Here is a 27,248-nt window from a genome sequence, read left to right on the forward strand (position 1 = left end):
CATCAAGTCAAACCCCACTACATTCAATGAGAAAACTATCTGAAAATGTGGGATAAGATTACAGGATTGAAGATGTGACAGGAAATGGCAGGAGCATGTGATACTATAGTGGGATGCTGTAAATGCTTAAACTGGAACAAGGCTCCAGAGGAGATTGAGGGCAGGGTGGGATCTGAAGATGCCGGTTATGCCATTGCCACAATATCCAGAGATACAACATTTGATGATTCACGTAGGGGATATGGTTTGTTAGCTCAATTGGCTGGTTTATAATGCAGAGCAACGCCAACAATGCTGGTTCAATTCCCTTTCAGGTTGAGCTTGTTCATGAAGGCCCTGTCTTCTCAAACTTGCCCCTCGCTTTAGATTAAATCCCCACCAGACAGTTCTCTCTCTCATAAAAATGGGGGAGAGTAGCCTATGATCCTCTGGGACTTTGGCGTCTATCATTTCATTCCCTTTTGTAGAGAAATAAAAGGGGAGGAGTCACAATTAAGGAACTAAGCAAAGAAATAAGGGCAGCTAGAGAGCGGCATTCAAGAAATTTACATTTTCTCTGTACTGTAAGTCAATGTCCATTTACTCAAGGTCCCACAGTTAGTCAACTATTCAGAAACTACCTGATTTTTGTGCAGGGAACTGTTGCAATGAACATAGCCTAACTCCCAGCCCCTTTTGAAATAGTGTAACATAATCTTTTATGTATGTAAAGCCACAAAAGAGACTCCAGGATGGTGTGTTGCCTCCTTGATGCCAGGGTCAAGGATGTCTCTGAGCGGACACAGGACGTTCTCAAAAGAGAGAGCAGCCAGAGGTCATGTTACACATTGGTACTAACAACATAGGCATGAAAAGCGATGAGGTTCTGCAAAGGGAGTCCAGGGAGTTTGGTAGTAAGTTGAAAAGCAGGACCTCTGGGTTGTAATTTCAGGATTACTACCTGTGCCATATGCCAGTGAGGCTAGAAATAGGAAGATAGTATAGTTAAATACATGGCTAAAGAGCTAGTGTAAGAGGGAGAACTTCACTTATGTGAATCATTGTGATGTCTTTCAGGGGAGATGGGACCTTTTTTGATTTGATTTGATTTATTATTGTCGCATGTATTAGCTTACTGTGAAAAGTATTGTTTCTTGTACGCTATACGTACAAAGCATACATTCATAAAGAAGGAAGTGAGGGAGTGCAGAATGTAGTGTTACAGTCATAGCTAGACTGTAAAGAAAGATCAACTTAATGAAAAGTAGATCCATTCAAAAGTCTGATGGCAGCAGGGAAGAAGCTTTTCTTGGTTCAGTTGCGACCTCAGACTTTTGTATCTTTTTCCCGACGGAAGAAAGTGGAAGAGAGAATATCCGGGGTACATGGTGGTAGTTATGCTGAGGCAACAGAAACTATAGACAGAGTCAATGGATGAGAGGCTGTTTTGCATGATGGATTGGGCTACATTTATCACCTTTTGTAATTTCTTGCCGCCTTGGGCAAAGCAGGAGACATACCAAACTGTGATACAGCCAGAAAAAATGTTTTCTATTGTATGTCTGTAAATGTTGGTGAGAGTCGTAGCTGACATGCCAGATTTCCTTAGTCTTCTGAGGAAGTAGAGGCGTTGGTGAGCTTTCTTAACTATAGTGTCAGCATGAGGGGACCAGGACAGGTTGTTGGTGATCTGAACACTTAAAAACTTAAAACTCTTGACCCTTTCTACTTCGCTCACTTAGGTGTAGACAGGGGCATATTCTCCCCTGTGCTTCCTGAAGTCGATGACAATCTCCTTCGTTTTGTTGACATTGAGGGAAACATTATTGTCGCTGCACCAGTTCACCAGATTTCCTATTTCATTCCTGTACTCTGTCTCTGTTTCTGTTTGAGATCCGTCCCACTACATTGGTATCGTCGGCAAACTTGAAAATCAAGTTGGAGGGGAATTTGGCCACACAACTATAGGCGTATAAGGAGTATAGTAGGGGGCTGAGAACACGGCCTTGTTGGGCACCAATGTTGAGGATGATCGTGGAGGGGTTCCTTACTGATTGTGGTCTGTGAGTTAGGAAGTTCAGGATTCAGTCACAGAGGGAGGAGCTGAGTCCTAGGCCATGAAGTTTGAAGGTAAGTTTCGTAGGAATAATGGTGTTGAAGGCTGAGCTGTAGCCAATAAATAGGAGTCTGACATAGGGATCTTTGTTATCTAGGTGTTCCAGGGTTCAGTGCATGGCCAGGGAGATGGCATCTGCTGTGGACCTGTTGCAGCAGTAGGCAAACTGTTGTGGATCCAAGCAATCCTGGATGCTGGAATTGATTCACGCCACGACTAGCCTTTCGAAGCATTTCGTAATGATGGATGTCAGAGCCACCAGATGATTGTCATTAAGGCATGCTGCTTGGCTTTTCTTTGGTTCTGGGATGATGGCCATCTTCTTTAAAAGATGTTGAGAGGAATAGATAGGGTGGATCCTCAGAGGCTATTTCCCAGGGCTGAAATGGTCGCTACGAGAGGACACAGATTTAAGGTGCTGGGAAGCAAGTATAGAGGAGATGTTAGGGGTAAGTTTTTCACTCAGAGGGTGGTGAGTGAATGGAATCGGCTGCCATCGGTGGTGGTGGAGGTGAACTCGTTGGGGTCTTTTAAAAGACTTCTGGGTGAGTATATGGGATCTAATGGGATTGGGGGTTATAGATAGGTCTATGGCTTAGTAGGTATAGAAGTGATCGGTGCAACTATTGGGCCGAAGGGCCTGTTTGTGCTGTAGTGTTCTATGTTCTTGAAGCAGATAAGGACCTCATATTGTTGTATTAAGAGGTTGAAGATGTCTGTGAATCCCCCCGTCAGCTAATCCTGTTCAAGAAGGATGGGTAGCACCTAAGCTGGAAGGAGCTTTGCTAGTGTCACTAGTTTAAACTAGAGTGGCAGGGGAATGGGCATCAGAGCAGTAGGTCAGCAAATGAAAACACTGAGGAGGCGTTAGAGACTAAGGAATCGAACCTGGGCCCCTGGCGCTATGAGGCAGTAGTGCTAACCACTGTGCCACAATGCCTTCCACGTGAAACATATTGTTTCTTGCACGCTATACAAAGCGTACCATTCACAGGGGAGAAGGAAAGAACAGGTGCAGAATGTAGTGTTACAGTCATAGCTAGGGTGTGGAGAAAAATCGTCTTAACATATAGTAGGTCCATTCAGAAGTCTGATGGCAGCAGCGAAGAGTTGTTCTTGAGTTGGTTGGTACATGACCTCAGACTTTTGTATCTTTTTCCCTGTGGAAGAAGGCAGAAGACAGTATGTTCTCACGGGATAAAAGGTGAGCTAGCTAGATGGGTGGAGAACTGGCTTGGCCATAGAAGACAGAAGGTAGCAGTGGAGGGGTCTTTTTCCAGTTGGACGTCTGTGACTAGTGGTGTTCATGATGTAGAGATGCCGGCGTTGGACTGGACTAGTGGTGTTCCGCAGGGCTCTGTACTGGGACCTCTGCTGTTTGTGATATATATAAATGATTTGGAAGAAGATGTAGCTGGTGTGATCAGTAAGTTTGCGGATGACACGAAGATTGCAGTAGTTGCAGATAGTGATGAACATTATCAGAGAATACAGCAGGATATAGATAGGCTGGAAAATTGGGCGGAGAAATGGCAGATGGAATTTAATCCAGATAAATGCGAAGTGATGCATTTCGGTAGATCTAATTTAGGGAGGAGCTATACAATAAATGGCAGAACCATCAGGAGTATAGACACATGGAGGGACCTGGGTGTGCAAGTCCACAGATCCCTAAAGGTGGCAGCACAGGTGGAGAGGGTGGTAAAGAAGGCAGATGGCATGCTTGCCTTTATTGGATGGGGCATAGAGTATAAAAGTTGGCATATGATGTTGCAGCTATATAGAGCATTGGTTAGGCCAAATTTAGAATACTGCGTCCAGTTCTGGTCGCCACACTACCAGAAGGATGTGGAGGCTTTGGAGAGAGTACAGAAAAGGTTTACCAGGATGTTGCCTGGTATGGAGAGTCTTGGCTATGAGGAGAGATTGGGTAAACTGGGGTTGTTCTCCCTAGAAAGATGGAGGATGAGGGGCGACCTAATAGAGGTGTGTAAAATTATGAAGGGCATAGATAGGGTGAACAGTGGGAAGCTTTTTCCCAGGTCGGAGGTGACAAACACAAGGGGTCACAAGTTCAAGGTGAGGGGAGCAAGGTTCAACACAGATGTCTGGGGACGTATTTTACACAGAGGGTGGTGGGGGCCTGGAATGCACTGCCAAGCAAGGTGGTTGAGTTGGACACGCTGGGATCGTTTAAGACTTATCTAGATAGCCACATGAACAGACTGGGAATAGAGGGATACAAACGAATGGTCAAGTTGGGTGCATGAGCGGCGCAGGCTTGGAAGGCCGAAGGGCCTGTTCCTGTGCTGTATTGTTCTTTGTTCTTTGTTTATGTCCAAGGTGCGTGGGGTCCTTGATTATGCTAGTTGCTTTTCCAAGGCACCGGGAAGTGTAGGTCTATGGATGGGAGGCTGGTTTGGGTGGGCTGGGCTACATTCACAACCTTTGTAGTTTCTTGTGGTCTTGGTCAGAGCAGAAGCCATACCAAGCTGTGATACAGCTAGAAAGGATGCTTTCTATAGTACATCTGTAAAAATTGGTGAGGCATCTTGGAGGGCTCATCTAACAAGGGTATATGGATAGAGCTCAGGAATAGGAAGGGTGCAGTCACTTTGATGGGGTTGTACTACAGACCTCTCAACAGCCAGCAGGAGACAGAGGAACAGATATATGGACAGATTATGAAAAAAATGTAAAAACAACAGGGTTACTGTGTTGGATGATTTTAACTTCGCCAGTATTGACAGGGACTCTTTTAGTACTGGGAGCTTGGACAGGAGGAATTTGTTAGGCACGTGCAGGAGGGCTTCTTGAAGCAATGTGTAAGTAGTCCAGCTTGGGAAGGGGCTGTATTGGTGAATGAGTCCCGCCAGGTGATCGACGTTTCAGTGAGAGAGCATTTTGGAACAGTGACCATAATTCTGCAAGTTTTAAGTTTCTAATAAGTTACTTATGGATGAGAGTAGTCCTCGGGTGAAAGTACTAAATTGGGAGAAGGCTACAACAATATTAGGCAGGAATTGGAGAATATAGATTGGTGAGGGCTGTTTGAGAGTTAATCCACATGTGTCGTGAGTTCAGGACCTGCATATTCCTGGGAAAATGGAGGATAAGGATGGCAAGATTCAGGAATCTTGGATGACAAGAGAAATTGTGAGCTCAGTCAAAAAGAAAAAGAAGACACATGTAAACTTTAGGGAACTGAAGACAGACAGAGCCCTTGAAGAATATAAAGAAAGCAGGGAAGAACTTAAACAAGGAGTTCAGAGGGCTATAAGGGACCATGAAGTGTCCTTGGCATACAGGATTAAGGAAAATCCCAAGGCATTTTATACGTATCTAAAGAATAAGAGGATAACTAAGGAAAGGTCAGGTCTACTCAAGGACAAAGGAGGGAATTTATGTATGGAGTTGGAGGAAATGGGTAAGCTCTTTAGCTAATACTTCGCATTGGTATTTACAGAGGAGAAGGACATGGTGGATGGTGAGTCCAGAGAGGGGTGTGTTGATATTCTAGGGCGTGTCATTATAAAAAAGGAGGACATGTTGGATGTTTTGAAAAGCATTAAGTTAGACTAGTCCTCAGGGCCTGGTGGGGTCAATCCCTACTGAGGGAGGTGAGAGAGGAAATTGCTGGGGTCTTGTACAAAATCTTTGAATCATCTTTAGTCACAGGAGAGGTCCCAGAGGACTGAAAAATAGCCAATGTTATTCCTTTATTTAAGAAGGGCAACAGGGTTAATTTGGAAAATTGTAGGGACAGCATTTACTCACATTTGGAAAAATAAGCACCGTGGTTTTATGTGGGGGAGGTAGTGTCTCACAAACTTGATAGAGTTTTCTGAGGAAATAACAAAAATGATTGAAGAGGGCAGGGCAGTGAATGTTGTCTTCATGGACGTTAGCAAGGCCTTTGACAAGGTCCCTTGCGACAGGCTGATACAGAAGTGTAATCACCTGGGTTCTGTGGTGAGCTGGTAAGATGGATGCAGAACTGACTTCTTCAAAGAATGATGTGGGTATGCCGGCGTTGGACTGGTGTAAACACAGTAAAAAGTCTGACAACACCAGGTTTTAGTCCAACCTATTTATTTGATAATATACGCGCAAGCTTTCGGGTTAGCCCCTTCGTCAGGTGAATGGAGAGTTCTGGCCTCAGACAGAGCATATAAAGCACAGACAGTTTAGAGATTACTGATTACTAATCAGTAATCAGTACTGATTACTAATCAGTAATCTCTAAACTGTCTGTGCTTTATATGCTCTGTCTGAGGCCAGAACTCTCCATTCACCTGACGAAGGGGCTAACCCGAAAGCTTGCGAGTATATTATCAAATAAATAGGTTGGACTAAAACCTGGTGTTGTCAGACTTTTTACTGTGTTCTTCAAAGAAGACAGAGAGTAGTGATTGAGAGTGGTTTTCTGACTGGAAATCTGTGAACAGTTTGTTTGCAGGAATCATTGCTGGGACCTTTGCTGTTTGGATTATATATAAATGATTTGGAGGAGAAAGTAGGTGTCTGATTAATAAGTTTTTGGAGGACACAAAGATTGAGAACTCTGGCTAGTGAGAGTACAGCAAGATATAGATAGCCTGGAGACTTGGGCAGAGAAATGGCAGATGGAATTTAATCTGGACAAATGTGAATGGTGGATTTTGGAAGGTCGAATGCAGGACGGATGTATAAAGTAAATGGCAGAAGCATTAACATACAGAGGGTTCTAGGCATATTCGTCCTCAGGTCCCTGAAAGTGGTAGCACGTGGATAAGGTCATCAAGAAGGTGTATGGCATGCTGGCTTCATCGGTCAGGGCATTGAGTATAAAAATTGGCAAATCATGCTGCAGCTGTACAGAATCTTAGTTAGGTCACATCTGGAATATTGCATACAGTTCTGGCCACCACACTACCAGAAGGATGTGGGGGCTTTGGAGAGGGCACAGAAAAGCTAAACCAGGATGTTGCCTGGTTTGGAGGGTGTTTTGCTATGAATAGAGATTGGACAAACTTGGTTTGTTTTCACTTAAATGTTGGAGGCTGAGGGGCGATCTGATAGAAGTATATAAAATTATAGGAGGCATGGATAGAATGGAAAGTCAGAGTCCTTTTCCCAAGATAGAAATGTCAATTAGTTGGGGACATTTGTTTAAGGTGAAAGTGGGTAAGTTTAAAGGAGATGTTACAGAGGGTGGTAAGTGCCTGGTATGCACTGCCAAAGGAGGTGGTAGAAGCAGGTACGACAGCACGTAAATAGGCAGGGAATAGAGGGATATGGATCGTGTGGCGACAAATGGTCTTCAGTTTAGAAAAGAATCATGTGTCGGCACAGACTTGGTGGGATGAAGGGCTTGTCCCTGTACTGTACCATTCTTTGTTCTTCAGTCAAAGGCTGATTTCCGTGGTAATGCAGCACTTCCTCAGTATGACAAAGAAAAGAAATGTAATCCCTTACTGACATTGTTTTGGATTCGTACACAGAAAGGGTGCAAATATAATTTAAATATTAATGACATAATTTGAATATTATTAACAAGTCCCAGACACTATCGTTCGGGTTCACATACCTGTACTACGTCACCGGCCGATGTTCTCCCTGGAGAGAATCACATATGGTCCCCAACAAGGGTGACCAGACATGATGGTCTTGCCAGGGCAATCGGAGGCTATTGAAGTCCTCAAGTGGCTGAGGGTGAGGCCAGTGGCTATGGGGCAGTGCCAGCTGGCAGTATCCACTGGCACTGCCCACCTGGCACCCTGGCACTGCTACCATAACTGTGCCAGGGAGAGCACCAAGGGGGTGGAGCCAGAGTGGGCAGAGCTATGAAAGGTGGGGGGTGGGGGAGACAAGCAAGATGGTCTGCAGGGAGGGAGGGAACTCTCTGCTGGGTTGGGAGGGAAGGGGGGAACGCCGATGGGGAGAATGGATAATCAGTGGGGTGGGAAGGGTCATATTTGAATACCAGCTCACCACATTCATATCACTCCCTTCAGACTACCTCTCTCGAAGATATCTAGAACTCAGAAGCTAAGCCTCAAGAGGAGAGCAGCAGCAGCCTTCAGTGCCAGGACCCTCGAGCCTCTTATTCAGGGATTCTGGGCCCATCAACATGTGATGTATTCCAGGGTCAACTCAAAGGAGCGCACAAACCTCATCTCTCTGACTTTGGAGGCTGTTACCCAGGTGGTCAGGCAGCACCATCTGGTGCAGGAAGATCTCTCCCCGCGCTCTTTATTGAATACATGCCTGACCACTTCTCTATGCATGCTATCTACACTACTCTCTGCCTCGTGGATACTCTGATGTGTACTCCAATGGCTACCATCGACACCTCAATCTGCTGACTTCTCCACATCGTGGATACTCCACAGTGTCCCCAGATGCCGTTCCATGGGCTTTGGAGCTGCAGCTGGAGACACTTTCTGCACTCATGCTGGCCCTGAGAACTGGAAAAGTTCCTGGTCTCCCATGTGGAGCAAGAAGAGAGAACATGGCTTGGAGCTCTCCATGTCTTACTCCTTCATGTTAACTAATCCTTTTCATACCAAATAGTATCAACTAGGCCCCTCCTTCTCTGCTCTTTGTTATCATAGAATATATTTCTTACAACAATAAATCACAGAGTGGTACCTTAACAATTATAACCAATAATTGTAGTAAGTATCAACCCAACTGTACTTACCCAAACAGCTGTTGAGATTTCCTTTGGAGATGTAAATTTGCAATCTGTTCCTTCTTATTCTTTGGACCCCCGGTTCTGCTTTTAGACATACTTTTTCTTCACACATTTACCCTCCTAGCTTTATTCCCTAACTTTTATCTTGTTTAGTTATTTAAGTTTCAGCTAGTTAAAAACAGACCCTGATATTAATTACTCATCAACCAATCCGCTTACTACTGTCCTGTGACATCACTCCTGGATTTTTCAAACTGAGAATAATGTTCGCCAAACTGTCCTGCCCCCAAAAATCCTGAGTTCTTCACTCCCACAGACTGTCTCCCCCCCGCAAAAATCCCGAGTCCTTCGCTCCCACAGACTGTCCCCCCCAGAAAAATCCCGAGTCCTTCGCTCCCACAGACTGTTTCCCCCCCAAAGAATCCCGAGTCCTCCTCTCCCACAGACTGTCCCCCCACAAAGAATCCCAAGTCCCCGCTTCCACAGTCTGTCCCCGCCAAGAATCCCGAATCTTCTACCCCCACAGAGTGCCCCCCCCACAGCCCCGAGTCCTTTGCTCCCATAGAGTGTCCCCCCCGGAAGGCCCTGAAATTCACGCCCCCTTTATTTTCCACTCCCAGACAGAGTCTCCCCAAGAATTCCAAACCTCACGCTTCTTTTATCTTCCACTTCTAGAGACTGTCTCCCTGAGCCTTGCGCTCCTTTTATCTTCTGCTCCCAGAGAGTATCCCCCCGAGGGCCCCGAGTCTTCTGCTCCCAAAGGGCGATCTCCCCACGCCGAGATCCTGAGCCTCGCGCTCCGTTTATCCTCCGCTCCTAGAAACATAGAAACTAGAAGCAGGAGTAGGCCTTTAGGCCATTTGAGTCTGCTCCACCACTTATTTTGAGCATGGCTGATCATCAAATTCAATATCCTGATCCCCTTCCCCCCAAAACCCTTGATCCCTTTAGTCCCTCGAGCTAAATCTAATTTCTTCTTGAAATTAGACAACATTTTGGCCTCAACTACATTCTGTGGTGTGAATTCCACACATTCACCATCCTCTGGGTGAAGAAATTTCTTCTCACCTCAGTTTTGAAAAGTTTATCCTTTATCCTCAAACTACGACCCCTAGTTCTGGACCCCCTCTGCCGTTAGGAACATTCTTTCTGAATCTACCCTGTCTAACCCTGTTAGAATTTTATAAGTTTCTATGAGATTCCATCTCACTCCTCTAAACTGCAGTGAATATAATCCTAACCAATTTAGTCTCTCTTCATATGACATCCCAGGGATCAACCTGATAAACCTTCGCTGTACTCACTCTATAACAAAGACATCCTTCCTCAGGTAAGGACACAAAAACTGCTCACTATACTCCAGGTGTGGCCTCAACAAGCCCTATACAATTGAAACAAGATGTCCCTATCCCTCTACTCAAATTCTCTTGCTATGAAGGCCAACATACTATTTGCTTTCTTTACAGCCCCCTCTACCTGTGCGTTTACTTTCAGTAACTAATACATGAGGACACCAAGGTCTCACTGAGCATCTACCTCTCTCAAATTACACCCATTCAAGTAACAGTCTGTCTTCCTATTATTGCTGCCAAAGTGGATAACCTCACATTTATCCACATTATACTCCATCTGCCATGCAGATGCCCACACACTCAGCCTGTCTAAATCACACTGAAGTATCTCTGCACCCTTCTCACATCTCACTCTCCCCACCCAACTTTGTGTCATCTGCAAATTTGGAGGTAATACATTCAGTTCCCTCTTCCAAATGTGAACAGTTGGGGTCCTAGCACAGATCCCTGCGGAACCCCACGAGTCACTGGCTGCCAATCAGAAAAAGATCTATTTATGCCAACTCATTGATTCTGATCTGCTTACCAGCTTTCTGTCCATTTCAGGACATTAACTTGACATCGTAGTCTGTTATGTGATACCTTGTGAGACTTCTGAAAGTCTAAATAAACCACATCCACTAGTTCTCCTTACTCAACTCTTCTAGTTGCATCCTCAAAGAATTCCAATAGATTCTCTTTTGTAAATCCATGCTGACTTTGTCTCATTACACCACTCCTTCCAAATGCTGAGTTATGAAATCATTAATAATGGACTCTAGCAACTTCCCCAGAACCGACATTCGGCTCAGGGTCTATGGTTCTTTGTTTTCTTTCTCCCTTTTTGAATAGCAGGCTTACATTAACTACTCTACAATCTATAGGAACCAGTTCAGAGTCCAAAGAGTTTTGGAAAATAGCCACCAATGGATCTACTAGGGCCAGTTAGGTACCCTGGAATGAAGATTATCAGTACCTGGAGAGAGATCCACCTTTAATCCTATCAATTTCCCCAAAACCTTTTCTCTACTAATGCTGATTTCTTTCAGCTCCTCACTTAAACATGTTTCTCTCAGAACTTCTGGTATCTTTGTTTCAGTCTTCATGAAGGAAGACAAATATATATATATATATGAATTTTGTTCCTTGTTAAGAATTCTCTCGTTTCTGACTGTAAGGGGCTTATATTTGTTTTTGTCAATCTTTTTCTCTTTACATACCTATGGAACTATTACAGTCAATTTTTATGTTCCTTATGAGCTTACTGTGAGTGTCCCTCGCAGGTCCAGTGCTCTCCATTCCCCAAAGATAATATGGGTTAGAACAGCAATTCAGCTGAGTCGGGCAAAGTTTGGTTATGGTGGAAATAGACACTATTAGTGATGGTGCAGATGTTAATTTGGAAACTCATTTCAGGGCCAAATGTGACACGAAGTTTGCAAACAGTTTGATTCAGCCTCAGACTATTGCCATTAAGAAGAATGGAGTCAGTAAGGCAGGCAGGTGTTTGGAACAGCGACCCAAAACAATGACTTCAGTCTTCCCAATATTTAATTCGACGGTGAACACTGATAGTCAGTCACTGCCTTTTGGTAAAGATCAAGCTTCAGATCAAGCCTCACCTTGTCAGCTTGGATTTTGCTTGTCTTTTTTTATGGGGACCTTGAATTAGATTCAATTGGATTTTGAATTTGGGTTTTGGAATAAGCAATGAATGGATTTGGGTTTGCCTAGTCCTTTCTGAGCATTGGCTTCTTAACTTTAAGGATGGAGTCTTTTTTTTAAAGAAAGTAACAGCTTAATATTGATGTGATGTTAATCAATGATAAGCCAGTCTTCTTCATGATCATCATTAATAGCCAATCAGAGTTAATGATTATCAGACATACAGACTTACTATCTTGTATGAATGTCTCTCCCAGACCACCACCATTCGAGCAAACTGTAATAAGATGATAATGATGTTCACTGATGGAGGAGAGGATCGAGCCCAGGATGTCTTTGAGAAACACAACTGGCCCAATAAGACGGTGAGTAGATGTACATCATTAGTAACTTACTTTGCTATCTCATCAAACTGCCGGTGTGTAATAGGGAACATCAGCCTGATCCGAATGTGTGATAGGGAATATCAGACTCATCCTAGTGTGTATTAGGGAATATCAGTCTGATCCGAATGTGTGATAGGGAATATCAGACTCATCCTAGTGTGTATTAGGGAATCAGAGTCTGGTCCCAGTGTGAGATAGGGAATATCAAACTAATCCCTGTGTGAGATAGGGACAATCAGACTAATCCCAATGTGAGATAGGGAATTTCATTTTGACCCCAGTGTGTGATACGGAATATAGACTGATCCCAGTGTGAGATTGGGAATATCAGACTAATCCTTGTGTGAGATAGGGAATATCAGGCCGATCCCAGTGTGAGATAGGGAATATCAGGCCAATCCCAGTGTGAGACAGGGAATATCAGATTAATGGCTGTGTGAGATAGGGAACAGCAGTAGGAATTTTCAATGATGTGTTCCCATCCCAGTTCAGCTAGACCAATTAGCACTGCCTAACTGCTAGAATGTTTTGACAAACACATTGTGTTATTTCACACTATCGCCTTGACATTGTATATTCTGGTCTATGATGTATTTAGCCTGGTGACTGTTTTAAATGTGTACACCCTCTGGGAAGGCTGTACATCGAAATATAGGGCATGGTGCTGAATTCAGAGTCCCAAATGGAAATGATTCTTGTTGTTTGTCCGTTTCCTCTGTACAGTCCCTCATCTAGGCAATGTTATCTACTGTTTACAGCAAGATTTTAGCAATTCTAAGTTAAAAGTTTTACCTCTGAAAGGTAGAAGCTGCAATTGCATTCACGTGGTAGAGTCAACAGCGCTGATCATCATTCTGTAAGTAAAATCATGTCAAAAGGAAATACATGCAATTGTATGGAGTCTTCCATTATTACTGCATCCCATAGTGCTTCAAAGCCAATGAAATACTCCTGTAGTATTATCAGTGATCTTGGTATAACTTTTCCACCCTGAGGTGGAATCATCCAATCCCACCAGCAGCTGGAAGCGTGGCAGATGAGGGAATATAATTTGGTGTGAAGCCAATAATCAGTTTCTCAATGGTAGGATGGAATTTAGCAATTACTTCTCAGGAAGTTAAAGGCAGCCGAGCTTCCCAATGACCAATAGCAGGAAGTGTATTAGCATGTTCACTAAATGGCCACCTCACCAGAATTAAGTTGCCCTCCAAATAAAGTTACATGCCAGCAAGAAATTAACATTCATTTTTGCAATTGCACATACATGATGTGCACCTGGTGAGATGGACTTATTCCATGATTAATGTGAGTTACTATTGCATTGTCCTCTTTGGGGAGTAAATGCCAACCTGTGCTTGAGACAGGATGGTGGCAGTGCAAGTTTCAAATAAGATGCCCAAAGAAGGGAGGAAGTGTTAGCTGGGATGGGTGGAGCAGTAGGCAGGCAAAGCTGGAAATAACAGTGCAGGCTGTCTAGGTATCCTTTAACTCTGGCACCCAGACCTTTGATGCCCTGGGGAATTGTGAGTACGGCCACTTTTTGCTCATCGCAAATTTTGCTGAGTTTCTTGTAGATGCACAGATAATGAGCTGAATAGGGCAAGATCATGCAAAGTTAGCTATCTTGCCTGAATCATTCCCAAAAAACTGGCTCTTCTGCCTATCACGTTATTATGATGTCTTTTCCACAGGAACCATCCATTCTAATTCCACCTTCCTATACACTCCCCAAACCTCTTGATATCTCACTAAATCTAATCCCAATGTCCTATTTCTCGCCATTACCTTTAATATTCTACCCAGATATTCACTCTGCCTCGTTTCCTACAGAAACAGGATATACTCAGCAGGTCTGGCATCATCTGTGGAGAGAAACCAAGATAACCTTTATATCAGAACTGGGAAGAGTTAGAAATTTAATAGGTTTTAAACCAGTGAAAGGGGAAAAGTGAGAAAACAACAAAAGGGAAGACCTATGATGGCATGAAAAACAAGAGAGAGTAAATGAAGAAATTTGGTGGTGGAAGGTCGAAGTAAGTTGTAACTGACAAGTAAAGAAACCAAAGATAGGTGGAATTTTTAAGAGATTTTTTCCGAATTTCGGGTGGGCGTGAAACTGGGGCAGTTCCAGATCCATTTTTTTGGGAGCAGTTCAGGCCCAATCTTATGTACTCTGTTATTAAAATTTTGGACAAGTCTGTTTCTTGTTACAGTAGGCAGTGGTCGGGACTTAGTGTGCCAGATAGCCTGTAGAGGGAGATAGTGTGCATGTGCAGATGTCTGATGCTGCACATGCGCATTAACACTAGCAGGAGTCTGACAGACAAAAAGAGAGTTGTCAGGCCCCTGCTACTGCAGGCAGCTTCAACTAGCTCCCTCCTCCCTGCAATTGCGGGGGCCCATGTGCCAAGATGCAGCCTCTGCTGCTCCCTCCGCGGATCCATTCCTCCCCCACTGATCGTGGCCCTGCTGACCTCCCCCAGCGATCACATGCAGAGTGGCCGGAGGTCCCCCTTCCCCACAGATCCTTCCTCATTGGTCCTGCCCATCTACAGGTGCCGCCCCCTGGCACTGCCCCCACAGTTGCCTTTTCCCATTGGCCTCATTCCCTGGCACTGCCCAGTGGGCATTGCCCAGGCACCAGGCTGTCATTGCCAAGGTGCCAGCATCGCACTGCCAGCCTGGCCCTGCCTAAGGGCCACTCCCACCTTGCCCTTGGCCTCCCCGGGGGTCTCAATGGCCTCTGGTTCCACCAGCGAGGCCAATACAACTGTCCCCCATTCATGGGGAGCAGGTATTTTCTTCACTGGAGAGAACTTCTCCCAGCGAGGCCACAAAGACAAGCAAGTCTAAACAAATGGAAAGTACAATTTTAATAAATTTCAATAGATCAACCAGCTTCTCGCCCATTTCCGGCGAGAGGCCGACGGGTATCGTAAAATCGCGCCAGTCACGAAATCCGGCATCATTCATGCTAGCCACTTTGCACCAGACACTTTATGGCATTTTTTCATCACAAAATGGAAATAAAGCAGCTGTAAAATTCCACCCGATGTGTCTAGAGGAGGTGTGAATGGCTGAATGATGAACAAAAAAAATGAGAGTAAAACCAAAACTTATAAAGGGAATGCAAACAAAATGAAAGCAGAGGTTATGGTGTGAAATTGTTGAATTCAACAATGTATCCAGAATTGTCTAATCAAAAGTTGAGGTGCTGTTTTTCAAGCTTACAATGAGCTTCATTGGAACACTGCAGGAAGCCAAGTTCAGAGTGGAAGCCAGGTGGTGAATTAAAATGACAGATAACAGAAGCTTGGGGTATATTGAATGGATGTGTTTGCAAAGCTGCATTTGATTTCCTCAGTGTAAAGCAGACTGCTTTGTGAGCAGTAAATCCAAAATACTAAATTAAAAGAAGTACATATATCCTGCTGTTTCACATGAAAAGAGTATTTAGGGCCTTGGACAGTGAGAAGGGAGGATTTAAAGGGTGGGTGTCGAATCTTCTGTACTTCCATAAAAAGTTACTAATGGAAGGGGAGCGCATGTTGTGGATGGTTAACAAGTGGATCAGGGTGTCAGGGAGGGAACACTGAGCGTGATTTACCACATAACTGGCTGTGTATCTTGCAGTGATGGGGGACATCCCTCCATAGGCCAATGGCAGAATCTTTTGGTCCCATTGTCATCAACAGGGTTTCCCGTTAAATGCACCCCTCACTACCAGGAAACCAGCAGTGGGTTGCATCATTCGTGGGACTGGAAAATCGGACCGGCATGAACAGCCAGAAGATTCTGATCGGTGTTTCCTGAATACTGAAAACTATAAGCGGTGGTGTGGGATTTTAGCTGGAATGAAAATGCTCTTGTGACCCTGAGTCCAAATTCAAGGAATCCTGGAATTAAAAGTATAATGATGACCATGAAGTCATTGTAATTTGTGATATAAATCCGTCTGGCTCATTAATGTCCTTTAAGGAAAGAAACCTGCTGCCCTTACCTGGTCTGGCCTGACGCGTGATTCCAGATCTTAAATGCCATCTGAAATGGCCTAGCAAGCTTCACGCTTACCGACCTGCCTGCCCCAGATACATTTATCTATGATCGTATCAACAGGAGTGACTACCACATTTGTGAGAGGGGCACCCAGAAAGCTGTATTTTTGATGCAAAAATATTCCCTGGACCTGAAGAGATAAATTCAATAATGGGGGGAAAAAAACCTTTTACAGCCTTCTGCAAGCCATGGGGAACTGTTGCTGGTTGACTTTTCTTGGTCCAATCGCGTATGTTTAATTGCATCCCCCCCTCTCCATCCTCCACATCTCCTGAAGAGGTGGCTTGCAGCAATAATGAATGCCTCTGCCTGCCAACCAGAGACAGCTATCTGGTGCATAATCCTTCACAGCAATTAAACTAGTCAAGTTTTCCTAATTTTCACCAATCTTACTGGGACCTGATGCTTGCTTGTTAGAGTGAGGTACAGTGTCCCAGAACAAAGGATTCCTACAGTGATGCAGAATCACTTGCACAGTTCCAATGCCTTAAGTATTAATGACAACCATTTCACTCCAAACCACGTGTGAAAGAGTAAAAGCTCGTGTATTGTTTAGTCAAAGTTTCAAAAATCACTGGCTAATCATTACCGCTCCCACCAAGTTGCTTTCTTCTGTTCATGCAAATGTACCAATCATTCTAGGATTGGTAAAACAATAATATGGGTTTTTTATTTGAAGATAAGGCTATATTGCACACAATGCTAACTGGGAAGATATGTAGAACATGACTGATCTGTCAGAATGCTGCTTTGTTTACTTATTGAGAACAAAGGATTGTGCATGACATCCTGTCTCATGGTGGATAGTCATATGTTAAGTCTGAGACTGCCGGTGGGGTGGCTTAGCTCCAAAGGACGCCCACAAAGGCAAGCCACAGGACCAAATAACGGTTTATGGACAAACTGTTCTTCTCGCACTCCAGCCCTCAGCTGCCACTTAGGGACAGATTCCTGGGTAGGTCAACCCTCGCCCCAGGTCATCTGATCCATCTCTTAAAAGGGCTACATAACAAGATGGATCCTTTAAAGAGACATCACTACACTTCTGACCTTTAGGTAGACTTGGGGATCCTTCATGCTAACATAAGTTTGACGAGTTTTTTTTTGCGTGCTTAGGGATTTTTGGATTTTTTTTAAAGTTTAGCTTGGTTCTCTCCCCTCCTGCACGTGTGATCCCCTTATTAATGAGCAGCTTTTCCACTTCCTCATGTAAGTGAGTTTTCTATAGTATGGTTTAGCGGGCCATCATAGCTGATCCCAAACCTGGTCTCACTCAAGCAGTACTCTCGATTCTCTCACTTGATCTTACTTCCGCCTCAGCTGAGATCAGCTGTTGCAGGCCAGCGGCAAGCCTTGGGACTTGCTGGGCATGTGTTTGGGTTAACTCGTCGGGCCACTGATTGTTTTCAATCTTTGCCAGCTCGGAGGTAGGTCAGTTGACCACATCAGTAAACCCAGTGGAATTTCTAAAACTCAGTTCATTTTGAGATGTCACAGCTCATGCATTTGTATGTCCTTCTGTTGTTAGTAGTATTGATTTAGTATCAAATAAAGTTTCTTTGAGGTTAATGAACTGATTTTCCAAAATAAACAACATGCTACAGCAAAACATGATAACCATTGCAATTAACCTTTACTTTTTTCATCCTTTTCCTGTCACAATAGTTAGCATGCATTGGCATTAATACTCCTATTGCTTATTAGCCAAGGCAGTATATCTGTATAGTTTCCAACTTTCCCAAATCAACAGTGGTTAAGCTATTTTCACAACTTGCCATGATCCTGCAGAGGAGGATAACTTATTATCGCTTTTCTTGATTGACTTAACACAAATTGGGAAACAAACCCTGTTCACTGCGCTGTCTGCTAACCTCACTCTTTGCATCCCCAGCTATGCCCCCCATAACCATATGTTGTTATCCTACTGAACTACAGTAATGGTTCTTGAAGGTCAGTAATCTTGTAATTGGTTCTTGTTACTCTTTGTAATTGGAGTATCTGCATATGTTAGCCTGTTGTTGTTCTTTTTATTATTATCCCTGTGGGGAATTGTAAACCAACATAACCAAATTGTCCAAACCACCACAGATGAAGAAATTACTAATATGGTTTCATTTTTTGTAGCTTTTACATAAACACAAATCAGAATTCATATAAATTGAACATCAATTATTCAACAAATTACAGTTTGTACAAATTGTAAATTATATACTGAATAGCAGATATTCCATATGATCTAACAAGATTACAAGCATTCATATAACTCCCATATAAACATGTCACTGCCTGCAATTTCTCAATTTTTTCAACTCAACCTCTAGAGTGTAAGATCTCTTACTTTTCTTACTCAATGGATTTGGTTGTCGAGTTACCAGTAGCTCAACTGCATCCAAGTTCCCCAGAGACAAAGAGCACATTCCTACAGAATCTTCTTAGTTATGTTCACAATAGTCTTGATGGCACAGATTCCCCAGATGCTCCTATATCTTACTGTTTTAATAGAGTGTCTTACTCTTGTTGAATGGTCTAGTTGGTCAAGCAAAATTAAAGCATGGCTGTCAAATAGTCCTATGCACAATCCCTGCCCGAACCTTGGCTCCAGCTTTCTGGCCCTTTTCATTATTACGTAAGCATTGCTCAGTGTAAGTGTGCCTTCTCTGTTTTCCCCTCTGCTGCAACTCTCATTTGTGTCTTACCACACGGCTTCTGTCTTAATTTCTTTGTGTCAGCACTGCTTCCAGGTCAAACGTCATCAAGTCACATGGAGCATTATTTCTGAAAATCAAAGAATATTACAATTGATCAAACTCTTTAAAGCCTTTTTCAAAGACTTCCTGGACATTTTAAAGAAATTACAAAATTTTCTTACAGTACTGTTTCTAGGTCAAACATTTTCACACTTTGTTACAGTCTTCCTTTATTTTTTAAAAAATTCTTTCAAGGGATGTGGATGTCAATAATAAGTACAGTATTGGTTCCATGTTCCTAATTGCCCACGAATAGCTTAAGAAGCCACTAAGTTCATGGGCAATTAGGAACGTGGAACCAATACTGGCCTTATTAGGCAATGTGGTTGAATCATTGGCCAGCCCGGGACCCCCACAATGCTGCCCCTCCAACCCTCCCCCATGGCCCAATCGCAGCCCCCACAACAATCCCCCAGCAAGCCCTGATATCACCCGTCCATCACAAACCCAGAGCGCCCCAATGCCCAGCACCCCACCCCCCTGGCAGTGGCGATACCCCCCATCTCCCTAACCCCAGCAAACACCACCCCCCCTCTGGTACCTCCCTCCCCTGGGGAGTCCCTAGCCCCCCTCCCCCTCCTCGGCACACAAAACCACCCCGCCCCCCAGCCCACCCCGATCGCTGCCCTCCCTCCATCCCAGACCGATCCCAATGCAGAGTGGCAGCGGGACCCCCATCCCCACTGATTGCCCCTAGGTCCTGCTGACAAATGGCAGTGCCAAGGTGCCTTCTGGGCATAGGTGCTTTGCCCCTTGGGCAGTGCCGGGGAGCACAGGGTGGCACTGCCAGGATGCCCATGCCCAGAGGTACCTTCCCCCTGCTGCACAGTCCCCTGCAGGGCCCCGATTGCTCCCCCCCCCACTTCATTCCACAGGGTCTCCTGCAAGTTCCTTAAGTGAAGTCTGAACCCCACTGGAACAAAGTACTCCTGGCGGGGTGAGAGATTCAATTGGGACCGGTAAGTTCCCGATAATTACACTTAAACTACATTTAAAACATATTAAAAATAGATTTAAATTACTTACCTGCCTTCCAGTTGGTTTCCAGTGTGGTCTGACCTACAACTATTTGCCAGCTCTGGGAGATGCGCATGCATTCCCGGCGCATGTGCAAATCCCAGAATAAGGCCGTTGACGCACACCTCCCACCCCGACCTGCCGGAAAAGCTGCAGGTCGCAATGGGAGAATCACGGTTTATGTTGCCAGAGTACTAGCCTGGCCCTCGTGATTACTAGTCAAATGACACTACATAATGCTATTGTCTCTCCAGTTTATTCCTGTATGTCGTTGACTTGTTGGCCACTCTGTGTAGTTACTCCATTTAGTTGTAAGCCACTCTCCGTGGTCTCCGGTTCAGTTATACAGCTTTATTCCTCAATGGAAAAACTGAAACGTGTAGACGAACAGTTTTTCCTAGAAGCTCAAACACATTAGACCCTGAAAGTGTGAGTACAGGCAGATAAAGCCAGAAAAATTGCCAGCTACATTTTGATGGTCAGACACTATGGGCAGGATTTTATGGACTCGCTCGACTCGAGACTGGAAAATCCTGCCCGAGGTCAATGATGGCCTTCACCCACTCCGATTCCCATGGCAGACCAGGCAGAAGAATTCCGGTGTATCTCTCTTGCCTCAGAGAGACAATGGGTTCAAGTTCCACTTCAGGAACTTGAGCACATAATCCATGCTGACACTTCACTGCAGTCCTGAGAAATGTTGCACTGTTAAGAGGTTTCATATTTTGAATGAGGTGCTAAACTGAGGGCTGCCCTCTTAGATGGAGTTAAACAATCCCATGGCACTTTTTGAAGAAGAGCAGAAGATTCTTCCAGTCATAGAGGCATAAATCATAGAGCGCAGAAAAGGCCCTTTGACCCATCAAGTCTGCACCAACAATAACTATCACTAAAAGCAAGCTAATTCCATTTTTCTATACTTGTCCCATATAGTTGAGTGTTACATATTTCAAGTGCTCATTCAAATACTTCTTTCACTCTGAGTGAAAATATGCTTTCTCAAATCCTCTCTGAATCTCCTGCCCCTTACTTTAAAATTATGTCCCCTCATGATTGATCCCCATGAACAAGGTCAACAGCTGCTTCCATTTCACCCTGTGCATAACCCCTGTAATCTTCAATATCTCAGTCATGTCCCCCTCAGCCTTCTCTGCTCTAAAGAAAACCATCCAAGCCTATCTTAGTGTCTGTTTACAGCTCAAGTGCTCCATCCCAGGCAACATTCTGGTGAATCTCCTCTGTACCCCCTCTAGTGCTATCACAGATTTCCTATAATGAGGTGACCAGAACTGCACACAGTACTCCAGTTGTAGCCTAATCAACGCTCTGTACAACTCCAACATTACTTGTTTGCTGTTCTACTCTGTGCCACGACTGATTAAAGCAAGTGTCCTGTACGTCTTCTTAACTAACTTATTCAAATGCTGTGCTAATTTCAGGAATCTGTGAACAAGTACCCCAAGATCCATCTGTTCCTTTGAGCTTCCCAGTGTCCTGCCATTCATTAAATACTCCCTCGTCTTATTTCTTCTTCCAAATACACCACTTTGCACTTATTAGGGTTAAATACCATCTGCCACTGCTCTATCCATCTCATCAACCCATCTATATCTTCCTGTAATCTACGACCATCTTCTTCACTATTAACCACTTTACCAATCTTGCTGTTGTCTGCAAACTTGTTTAACATTCTTCCCACATTTTCATTTATCTCATTTATGTATATAATAAAGAATAAAGATCCCAGTACTGATTCTTGTGGTACACCACTGGGCACCAACCTCCAGTTACTCAAACAGCCTTCTACAGTTACCCTTTGTGTTGTAATACTAAGCCAGTTTCTTATCCATTTCGCCAAGTTTTCCTCAATGTCAACAAAATGAAGGAGATTGTCATCAAATAGCAAGTGTAAAAGAGAGCATGCCCTGGTCTACATCAATGGGGACAAAGTAGAAAGGATTGAGAACTCCAAGTTTTTGGGTGTCCAGATCACCAACAACCTGTCCTAGTCCCCCCATGCCGGCACTATAGTTAAAAAAGCCCACCAACACCTCTACTTTCTCAGAAGACTGAGGAAATTTGTCATGTCAGCTACGACTCTCACTAACTTTTACAGATGCACCATAGAAAGCATTCTTTTTGGTTGTGTGGCTTTTGCTCCTGCTCCTGCCCTGCTCTCCCAATCCATCGCGTAAACCAGCCTCCCATCCACTGACTCTGTCTACACTTCCCACTGCCTCAGCAAAGCAGCCAGAATAATTAAGGACCCCACGCACCCCAGATACTCTGTCTTTCACCCCCTTCCTTTGGGGAAAAGATACAAAAGTCTGAGGTCATTTACCAACCTACTCAAGAAGAGCTTCTTCGCTGCTGCTGTCAGACTTTTGAATGGACTAACCTTGCATTAAGTTGATCTTTCTCGACACTCTAGCTATGACTGTAACACTACATTTTGCAATTTCTCATTTCCTTCTCTATGAATGGTATGTTTTCTCTGTATAGCGCACAAGAAACAATACTTTTCATTGTGTGTTAATACATGTGACAATAATAAATCAAATCAAAAGTTTCCCTGAATTCTATGTGCTTTAACCTTCTCAATCAGTCAGAGCTTTCAATACCTCCCCATTTCCTATGTCAAAGTATGCACGTTCCTCACAGTCCCTTTTCCTGAATTCCATACCTACGTTCTCCTTTTCCCAAGTGAAGATTGAAGAGAAGTATTCATTTAACATCCTTCCAATATCCTGCGACTTCCCACACAGATTGCTCCCTTTGTCCCTAATGGGCCCTACTTTTTCTCTGGTCAACCTCTTCCCTTTATATTCAAAGTACCTTAGAATTCACCCTAATCCTATTCACAAGTCCTTTTGCATGTCCCCTTTTTCCTCTTATAATTATTTTCTTAAGTTCCTTCGTATAATTCCTGTGTTCCTTTAGGGCCACAGCTGAATTGCTCCCTTTGGACATGATAAAAGCCTTTTTCTTCTTCCTGTTTCAGTTCTAAATTGTCCTAGCCATCCAATGTTCCCTGAACTTATTGTCCATACGTTTCCCCCGAAAGACTGCATGTTGGACCAGTAAGCTCCCCAGCTCCTTTTTGAATGCCGCCCACTACTCTGCTGTAGACTTACCCTCAAGAAGCTATTTCCAGTCAACTTTGGCCAGATCCTGCCTTATTTTAATAAAATATACCTTTCCCCAACCTAAAGCTGTCTTTTGCAGACCACCTCTTTCTTTGTCCATAACAAATTTGAACCATACCATATTGTGGTCGCAATCACTAAAATGCTCCCCCACTGTCATATTGAACACTTGTCCGACTTCATTCCCTAGAACCAGATCCAGCACCATGCCACCCCTTGTTGGGCCTTCCACATTTTGATACAAAAACGTCCCCTCAATACACTTCAAGAAATCCATCCCCTCTAAACCCTAATCACTATGACTATCCCAATTTATGGTGGGAAAGTTGAAATCCCTGATTATTACTCTTACACATCACTGTGAATTGTCACCTTATTTGCTTCTCTATTTCCTGCTGACTCTTTGGGGTCCTATAATATACTCCCAGCAATGACTGCCCCTTTTGTATTTTTAAATTCTACCCACACAGCCTCATTTAAAAATCCTTTCAAGATATCACATCTCCTTATTACTGTAATTGGCTCCTACACCATCTCTCTTTTTCCACCCTCCTCTGTCTCGACTAAAAATCCTATAGCCCGGAATGTTGAGTTGCCAGTCCTGCCCTTCCCTCAATCATGTTTCTGTGATGGCGACAGTATCACATTGTCACCATGTCGATCTATGCCTTTAACTCATTAGTCCTGCCAATATATATCCCTGAATCAATATTACTGAAACAGGTTTATCTCACTGTTGTTTTTTGAGAGCTTGCTGTGCAAAAATTGGCTAAGTTTCTACATTACAGTATCAGTGTGTCTGTGTGACTCACCTCTGAGAATCTACTATTCTTTGATCATCTTGCCCTGATATTTACCATTCCTGTGTTTATTTCACTAGTCCTGATCTGTGTTTTAATCTATATATATTGCAGCCTTCTATTCTGAGATACGTTTTGGTGCAAAGCATTATTTGGCTTGAACAGACTGTGCAGTTGATAATTTGTAAATAGATAGTGACTTTGCTGATTATATTGTGGCAATATAGCATGACAATATATGGCTGCACTGACTACTCAAACTATGTTGTTTCTCACAGTCAGTATCATCTCATACCAGTGAAATACACCAGAGAGCAAGAGTTCATCTCCAGTTCAATTAGAATATTTTGCTTCCATCTTCCAAGTGAGATTTGCAGCATGTTCTCACCATTATGACCTGATTAGGCAGTTAATCATAGCAGTAGGTATTCTATATACTGTGACATGTTAGGTGCTAATCATTATCACAGTGAGGAATGGTAACTGACTGATCTAGCCACTAAGTATGGAAGAAAGAAGAAAACTGGAAGAGAGAAATTTATTGAATTATTATTATTGAGTATATTGTACATGACTGCTCCACAGATGCAAAGATGGAATGATTAATTGGATAAAACTGGGATTGGAAGATTGAAGGCAGGAGGAGGACTGAGTGAAGCAAACTAATTTTACTGAAATAGAGATCATAGATAGAATAATTTTATATTGAGAGTCCTAATCTCCCTCCTCTTTCTATTTTGCATAATTTCCTTTGATCTCTCTTCTTCTCCATCTCACTTTTTCCTGCTCTCACTATATTCTTTACTTGCAGTCATATCCCATCTGTCACTTTTTTGTTCATCTCTCCTCAATCCTGCTGCCTCCCCCTTGCAGTGTGTCTCAGACTATCTTGTATCCATTTTCTGTCACTATTCTACATATTCACTCTCTCTCTGTCCTACTCCTAACCTGTCTTACGATCTCTCCTCACTTCCCCTTCTATTCAACTCCTCCTTTCCGCTCTGGCTGCTTCACTCATTCTTATTTTTGTGCAGTTCTATATGTTTGCCAATCGAGTGCATGTTCTCTTCTTACTGAATCTTTTATCCCCCTCTAACTCACTAACTCCTAATGACTGTTACTCATTCTGCCCCTTTTGCTCTCACCCACCATCCCTCTGTCTCATGCCTTTGTCTCACCTTTTAGCCATATTCTACCTCTCACATTGACTCCCACACACCCTGCTCCCTAACTCACAATGACTTCTTTCCCTGTCTCTCTCTTGTTTGTTCTCTTAAATAGCCCTGGATTACAGATTATCATGTCAGATCAGTCATGATCTCATAGAATGGCAAAGCAGACACAATAGGCTGAATGGCCTACTTCTGTTCCTATATCTTATAGGAGAAAATCTTTCAGAGATTTGCGACATCATTTATCAGGAAAATGTTGAAATACATCACTCACAAAGTGGTGACAAGACAATTAGAAACTCATTATCAAATATTTTTATGAAAGAGGAATCTTGCTTGACAAAACTATTAGAGTTTTTTGGGGGTTGTAACTAGTAGGACAGTTAGAGGGGAATCAGTGGATCTATGGTATTTTTACAAGGGATCACACAATAGGTTGTTGCACAAGCTAAGGACTTGTGGGGTTAGGTAATACATTAACACAATGAGAAGATTGATTTAACAACAAAAACAGAGTATAATAGAGAGAGGAAGGGCCTGAGTAGCTCCTTCTGTCAGTGCAGATTCAATGGGCTGAATAGTCTCCTTATACGCTGTAGGTTGTGTGTTGCTATTGGTTGGGAATCAGACTCAGTCATAAAGAAGAGGAGCTGAAATTCTTTGAGAGGAAGACAGAGTTTGAAGGAATTTGTGATTGAGTGTAATTATCAAAATCTGATTGGACAGCTGAGCCAATTTGTAAGATCTGTTTTAGTGGCATTTAAAGTGCAATTTACAGTTTATATTCAATCATAATTTGCCTGTTAATTCTTGTTTGACTCTTGTTAATTCTGGGTGTTATGGTATAGGATACATAATATTTACTATTTGCCTTGTTAACGCTTGCATAATAAAAATCTTCCGTTACGTAGAAACATAGAAAATAGAATCATATGACTTCATTCTTTTAGCAAATAACCAGGATTCCAAATTGCTTTTTTTAAAAATAAAAGTTGCTTGTCTCTACTGACATAGTGACATTTTGTGAATAACTAAGAAAACAGTGCTGAGTGTACACTATCCAAGTTAGTTTATGATACAAAGCTAGGTAGAAAAATAAGATGTGGAGAAGATACAGAGGGCAAAGCTTTTTCAGCCTGCTGGAGGCAGATTCAGAAACATGTGAGATCCCAGAAATTGACATTGGGTTAGGACTCCATCTTTGCCTGAGATAAGATTGATGGAGAGCAGAGAGCTGTTTGGATCTCAAATAAAAGCAAAATACTGTGATGCTGAAAATCTGAACTAAAAACTGTAGAATTATATGGACTCAAAATGTTAACTCTGTTTCTTTCTCCACAGCTGCTGAGTTGATCCAGTATTTTCTGTTATAATTACCTCTTTGGATCTGTTGGAAAGTAATTAAAAAGTTGTTGAGGTTGTTAAGAAGACAATTATTGTTGTCTTAACCCTAAATCCCAAATTTCCCCATCAGGGAACCTGTTTCCCGACCTGTTGGCAATGCACCAGGATCACTAAAGCGAATGCACAGTGAGTAGAGCTTTTCCATTTAAGGTGACAAGTTCTGAAAGCTTTGATCAGTTATTCTGAAGAGCTCCAGTCATGGCCATTGAGAAACTAATGATTGCCAACTTCATGGAAGGCACCTCATCTGTCTCGCAGTTGCATTTCCCAGTTGTCAGTCTTTCCAATGGCATGGGAGTAGCTTATGCATACAAACATTAGAACATATGAATTAGGAGGAGGCCCTTAGCCTCTTGAGCTGGCTCTACTATTCATTAAGAGCATGGCTGATCTGATTGTAACTTCAACTCCACATTCCCACCTACCCTGATAACATTTCATCTCCTTGCTTGTGTAGAATTCAGGTCTGGATGGACTTCACCCTAAGATCTTGAAAACAGTGGCTGCTGAGATAGTTGATGCTCTGGTTTTAATTTTCCAAAATTCTTTTGATTTGAGAAGCCCCATTAGATTTGAATATAGCAAACATAACTCCTTTATTTAAATAGGTCGGGAAATAGAAAAAGGCAAACTATTAGCCAGTTACCGCAGCGTTTATCTTTGGAAAAATGTTAGAAGTTGTTGTTAGGGTTGTTGTAGCAGGGCACTTACAAAAATTCAAAGCAATCAGGCAGCGTCAACATAGTTTTG

General features: G+C 43.2%; 1 protein-coding gene across 1 annotated transcript in view; it reads left to right on the top strand.

Annotated features, from left to right (window-relative positions):
• Positions 1-27,248, top strand: part of cacna2d2a (calcium channel, voltage-dependent, alpha 2/delta subunit 2a) — an 855,812-nt gene that overhangs the window by 625,829 nt on the left and 202,735 nt on the right. The window contains exon 12 of the mRNA XM_080186111.1: positions 12,028-12,135. Within this exon, the coding sequence (XP_080042237.1) occupies positions 12,028-12,135 (108 nt within the window). The remainder of the gene's footprint in view (positions 1-12,027; positions 12,136-27,248) is intronic.

Source organism: Carcharhinus amblyrhynchos, chromosome 3 (assembly GCF_965287045.1).
Source record: "Carcharhinus amblyrhynchos chromosome 3, sCarAmb.v2.hapA, whole genome shotgun sequence".
NCBI classification, from domain to species: Eukaryota; Metazoa; Chordata; class Chondrichthyes; order Carcharhiniformes; family Carcharhinidae; genus Carcharhinus; species Carcharhinus amblyrhynchos.